The sequence below is a fragment of the Engystomops pustulosus genome, chromosome 6 (assembly GCF_040894005.1).
Source record: "Engystomops pustulosus chromosome 6, aEngPut4.maternal, whole genome shotgun sequence".
NCBI classification, from domain to species: domain Eukaryota; kingdom Metazoa; phylum Chordata; class Amphibia; order Anura; family Leptodactylidae; genus Engystomops; species Engystomops pustulosus.
In genome coordinates this window covers 63,868,079-63,872,865 of record NC_092416.1, presented here as the reverse complement: position 1 = coordinate 63,872,865, position 4,787 = coordinate 63,868,079, and the positions used below count along the sequence as shown (strand labels likewise).

The 4,787-nt window shown below is 42.3% G+C and overlaps 1 protein-coding gene across 1 annotated transcript; it reads right to left on the bottom strand.

The window, feature by feature from the left end:
- Window positions 1-285: 285 nt before the first annotated feature.
- LOC140065931 (olfactory receptor 5V1-like) lies at window positions 286-1,218 on the bottom strand. Its single transcript, XM_072113491.1, has one exon. The coding sequence runs from the start codon at window positions 1,216-1,218 to the stop codon at window positions 286-288; it is 933 nt and encodes a 310-aa protein (XP_071969592.1).
- Between the last annotated feature and the right edge of the window lie 3,569 nt (window positions 1,219-4,787).

Genomic DNA, 4,787 nt, shown 5'->3' with positions numbered 1-4,787 from the left:
TCTACATTAGACCTACTTTTAGTCACGTCCCTTTCTTGCGAGGCCATGCACACTTTCAAAAGACCACGCTGCCTTAGTCCGAAAAGTTGGAAAAGTGTTGGAAGGCATTTTAGACAGTTTTTTTTGGCGCAAACCCCCCAGAATTGTGGCCCAAGTGCGTTAATAAATCCCCCCCCATATTTTGTTCTTTCTGTTGCTGCCAATATAGTATAACCCCATGAAGTGTCTCTTATTTGCTCCTTTGAATGATTTTTTAAGCAAAATATGTATACAGTACAGAATTAATTAACTCCAATAATTCTTTTTAAAGGTTCTCTTTAAAACCTGCTTTACCTCTCTGCTTCTAACGCCATATATGAATGGGTTCAGTAGAGGAGTGATAAAAGTATATAAAAGAGAAAATATTTTGTCATTATGCAGAGAGTAGGAAGATGGTCTCATGTACATCAATAGGACTGTGCAGTAGAACATGCACACCACAGTAAGGTGGGAACTGCAAGTAGAGAATGTTTTATGTCGACCTATGGCTGATTGAATCCTAAGAATTGCCCGAATAATGTATACATAAGAAACCAGAATGCAAAGAAAAGGCATAAAAACCACAAAGATCCCAGACACATAGATTGCAATCTCGTTCAACAAGGTACTCATGCAAGATAACTTTAGCAGTGGTGTAATATCACAGAAGAAATGGCTAATTTGGTTTGAAGAACAAAAAGTCAGCCGGGAAGCCAAACCAGTATGGAGGGCTGAGTTTAGAAACCCTGTAAACCAGGAGAATATTGTAAGATAGGAATAAACACGTTTTGTTACTACATCCACGTAGTAAAGAGGATAGCAGATGGCTATGTATCTGTCATATGCCATGACAGCCAATAAGAAACTCTCTGATTGGCCAAAGGAAATGAAGAAGAAAAGCTGCATGAAGCAACCAGCATAGGAGATGGATCTATTGCCTAAAAGAGTTAAAAACATCTTTGGAAAAATCACAGTGGTGTAACATATGTCCAAGAAGGAAAGATGGCTTAGGAACATAAACATTGGAGCACTAGAAAGAGCACTGTCTATATGGATGGCGAATAATATGGTCGCATTTCCAAGAAGAATTAAACTATAAATTGAGAAAAAGGCAACAAACAAGAACGTTTGTATTTGAGGAACATCTGAAATTCCTTGGAGCACAAAGTAAGTTATATCTGTAAAATTTTCCTTTTTCATATTTTGTTCCTAGAAATCATCTAAAGGGAATTTTACCTAAACAAGGAAAATTGCTTAAACAAGAAATATGTTTAAATAAAGATTGATTATTGTTAATAAAATGAAAATGAGAAAACAATTATGGTATTAGATGTGTAGCTGGTGCTTGAGGTGTATTCTGTTTTAAGTGCCGCCATAGGAAACAAAAATCCTTCTTAATACATAGTCATGTGTGTGCTATTTATACTGGATATTGGTTTATTATTAAATAGATAAGGTTTCCTTCCCAAGAGTACACTAAAAATTATTAATGATTTCCCCAGAAGACAACATTTATTTCTGCTGCAAACATCTTGTTTGTGACTTTGTCCTGGGGGAGATCCTGATGTGATACACCACTTAATTGCATACTACATATGTGTGTAAATACACTGCACAAAAAAATAAAGGGAACACTCAAAGCACATCCTAAAAATATTTATAAAATATGAATAAAATATTCCTTTTTCGAGATTATTTCTTTTTTGGGAACAAGGGAAAGCCAGGAAAGAAGTAGATGCCTAATGCGTGGTATATTGAGTATAATAAAGTTTCATGTGATTTTCTGTCAATTAAGCATAAAAAAGGATCACAAGTCTCAAGCCCCATGGCATCTTATAGAGATCTATTGACAGATTAAGGCTATCATCGACCCTGGGCTATGAAGTGACTGTAAGCTCACTACCAGTTTTAAGTTTGAAATAAATCCATAAAGCCTGTTTTCCTGGTCCCTTGCTATATCAGGTCCTTTTATTTTTAAAGCCCCCACAATCGGTATTGTAAGTAACCACTCCACTCTGGGACATGGCTTTGTCATGGCAGCATGAGGCGTTAAGAGTTATAGACCTTGTGTATCCCATGCTATTTCCATGGGTAAAAGGTCATGGGACACTCCACCTCCCCACACAGCCTTATCCTTGAGACACTTTTGGTGGTACCAGCCCTACCAAAATAGATCTCCCCTTGCAGGCATGGTGGTGACATCTTCCTCTTGCCAAGTGGTCGGACACAACTCTCCTGCTCTCCCAAAGTGTCTGGCATCTCAAGCTACCTCCTCAGCATGGCACTAGCTGCATCCATTTGCATACCAGCGTGTCCTGCCACAGCTGAATCTAAGTTGCCCCGGCGCTGCAGAAGGCTCCTTCTCCACAACAGGCAGGTCAGTGGCGACCTGCAGGTTGTGACAGGATCGACTCCATCTGCACTCATCTAGACTTCCCTTTCATGGACTTTAAACTACAAGCCCCACATTGGGAGGGTTCTTCCTTTCTCTCACTGCCTCAACTCTTCCTGGATCATACTCTATAGGGGCTATGGAAGAGGGTGAGGGCCTTTCTCCCTAGATCAGACTTGGCTACTCAGTTTATTAAGATTGAGGAAAAAGCACTCCAGGGACCTGAAGTAAGTAAAGAACTCTATTCATGCCCTTTCTGTTCATGTTGGTCACTTCGGAACAGTATAATGCCAAGATCACAGGCTGTGTCGGCTACCCTTGAAACTCAAGATAAACTTTTCCTTTCACAAGATGTGGCCTTTGTCTCCTTGCACTCCCCTGTGGTCCCTTCTTTGGAATTAATTTTGGATTAGACTTCCACCCAAATCCCTGATCCTCGACACAGCCTACATCTGAATTCTGTGGAATGGTTTTTCCAACACCCAGGCCACTTGAGAAGGTGCTTATATCCTTCCTTTCATATCCAAATATCTTGCTGTATGATCATCCATTTCTGGGACAACTTCAGGACTGGTGAACTGCTGGCCTTCTACTCTGAACTCTGCATAGTTGGCCAGTTCTTACATGACTTCAGCTGTTTGCAACTTTCTGGAGGGACCCAGTGGCCATGTCTGGGTTATAACCTCATTTGTTTTTCCCACATGTGCTTTCGCTACTCAGTCCACTAGCAAGACTTAAGGGTCCTGGGTGGAATTTGTCCTATGTATTTGTACCATTGAGCTGTTTCTCATTCCCCACTAGGGTCTGTGCTCTTAGTTCCCATCATATTTGCAATATCTTCCTTGAGGTGCACTATCTTATTGTATGAGAGTATTAACTCATACTTAGAGTCTTTTTGGCCTTCAGCATTCCTGTTTGTTGTGTCCTTGCTGTCACCCTTATTGTCAGCACCCGTCCAGCAAACGCGCAACCACAACCAGACTTGGCGCTAGCTGTCAGACTACGTAAGTGATGGCGAACTCACCCTGCGACGTCCCTGCGGGCTAAGGCCCTGCCTAAAGCAGATAAACCGCCCTGATAAGGGCGAACCCACTATCAGGAACCTAACTGATGGTCCCTGAGTGACCCTACAACAGGACAGGGGACACTTACTTCGTCTGGCAGCTGCTGGATGGTGGAGCGGACAGGTAACGGAAATACAGGTAAAGACCAGTGAACATACTGTTACACAGAATACAAATGCAGGACTGAACAGGAAACCGGAATACAGGAATAGACCAGTGATCACACTGGTGCACAAAATACAGACACAGGACAGAACAGGAAACCGGAATACAGGAATAGACCAGTGTTCACACTGGTGCACAGAATACAAACACAGGACTGAGACAGGGACAGATATATACAGGAATTCAGGCAGATATCCAGATACAGATAGGATATACACAGGTCAGGTCAAGATCAAAGGGGTAATATACAGATCAGGTCAAGCAGATATACACAGGTCAGGTACAGATACAGGTACAAGGCAGGATAAACAGAGACAGGTAAAACTGAGCTCGCTACACAGATAGGACAAGACTAAAATTAACCAGCAAGCCTGATGGATACAGGTACAGGAGGGATATACACAGGTCACACTCAAAGTAACCAGCAAAGTATAATGGGAATGGGCAGGTATTTAAAGCCGATCCCGGACACGCCTCCAGCAGCACACTGGGGGAACTGTCCATCAGGCTAGTAACAATTGCTGGGCAGGACAGAAATGCAAGGAGCAGGGTGTGGCTCAGTTAATCCAAACACAAGAATTAAGCCACAGTTCACACACAAATACGCCATGTATTCCGCCAACTGCGGATAGAGGGACATTCAGGCACGGACGTTACACTTATACTTTCTATTTTCCTCCTACCTAGTGCTCCCAGTGTTTCGTTGCCCTCCCTCTCTTCTCTTCCTTTTTGCCCCCTTGAACTAGGCCACATCCCTTGTTCTTACAGATGGTGGATATCACATTTAGTTCCCCGGGTCTCAACATTCTGGAAAAGATCCTGACAAATTCATACCAGTTGGCCTTACGCCATCAAGAGATAAAACTGTTGTTGCAATTAATGTGATACATCATACTACCTCTATGGCTCTCCCAGTCTTCATCTTGTCAACAGATGTCAATAAGGCCTTCAACAGGGTGAACTGAGATTTCCTGCAAGAGACCCTTCACTACGTAGGAATCGGCCCTTTATATGACCAGCTGGATCACAAGTCTTTACTACTCCTCTCCCGCTACAGTGAAAGCAAATGCTGCAGTCTTCTCAGCATTTCACATCACAAACGGCATGTGGTAGGGTTTCTCCCTAATACCTTATTTTCATCCTCTGAT

Excerpts from the sequence above, each read along its gene's own strand:
- LOC140065931 (XM_072113491.1), bottom strand. The coding sequence starts at position 1,218 with ATGAAAAAGGAAAATTTTACAGATATAACTTACTTTGTGCTCCAAGGA.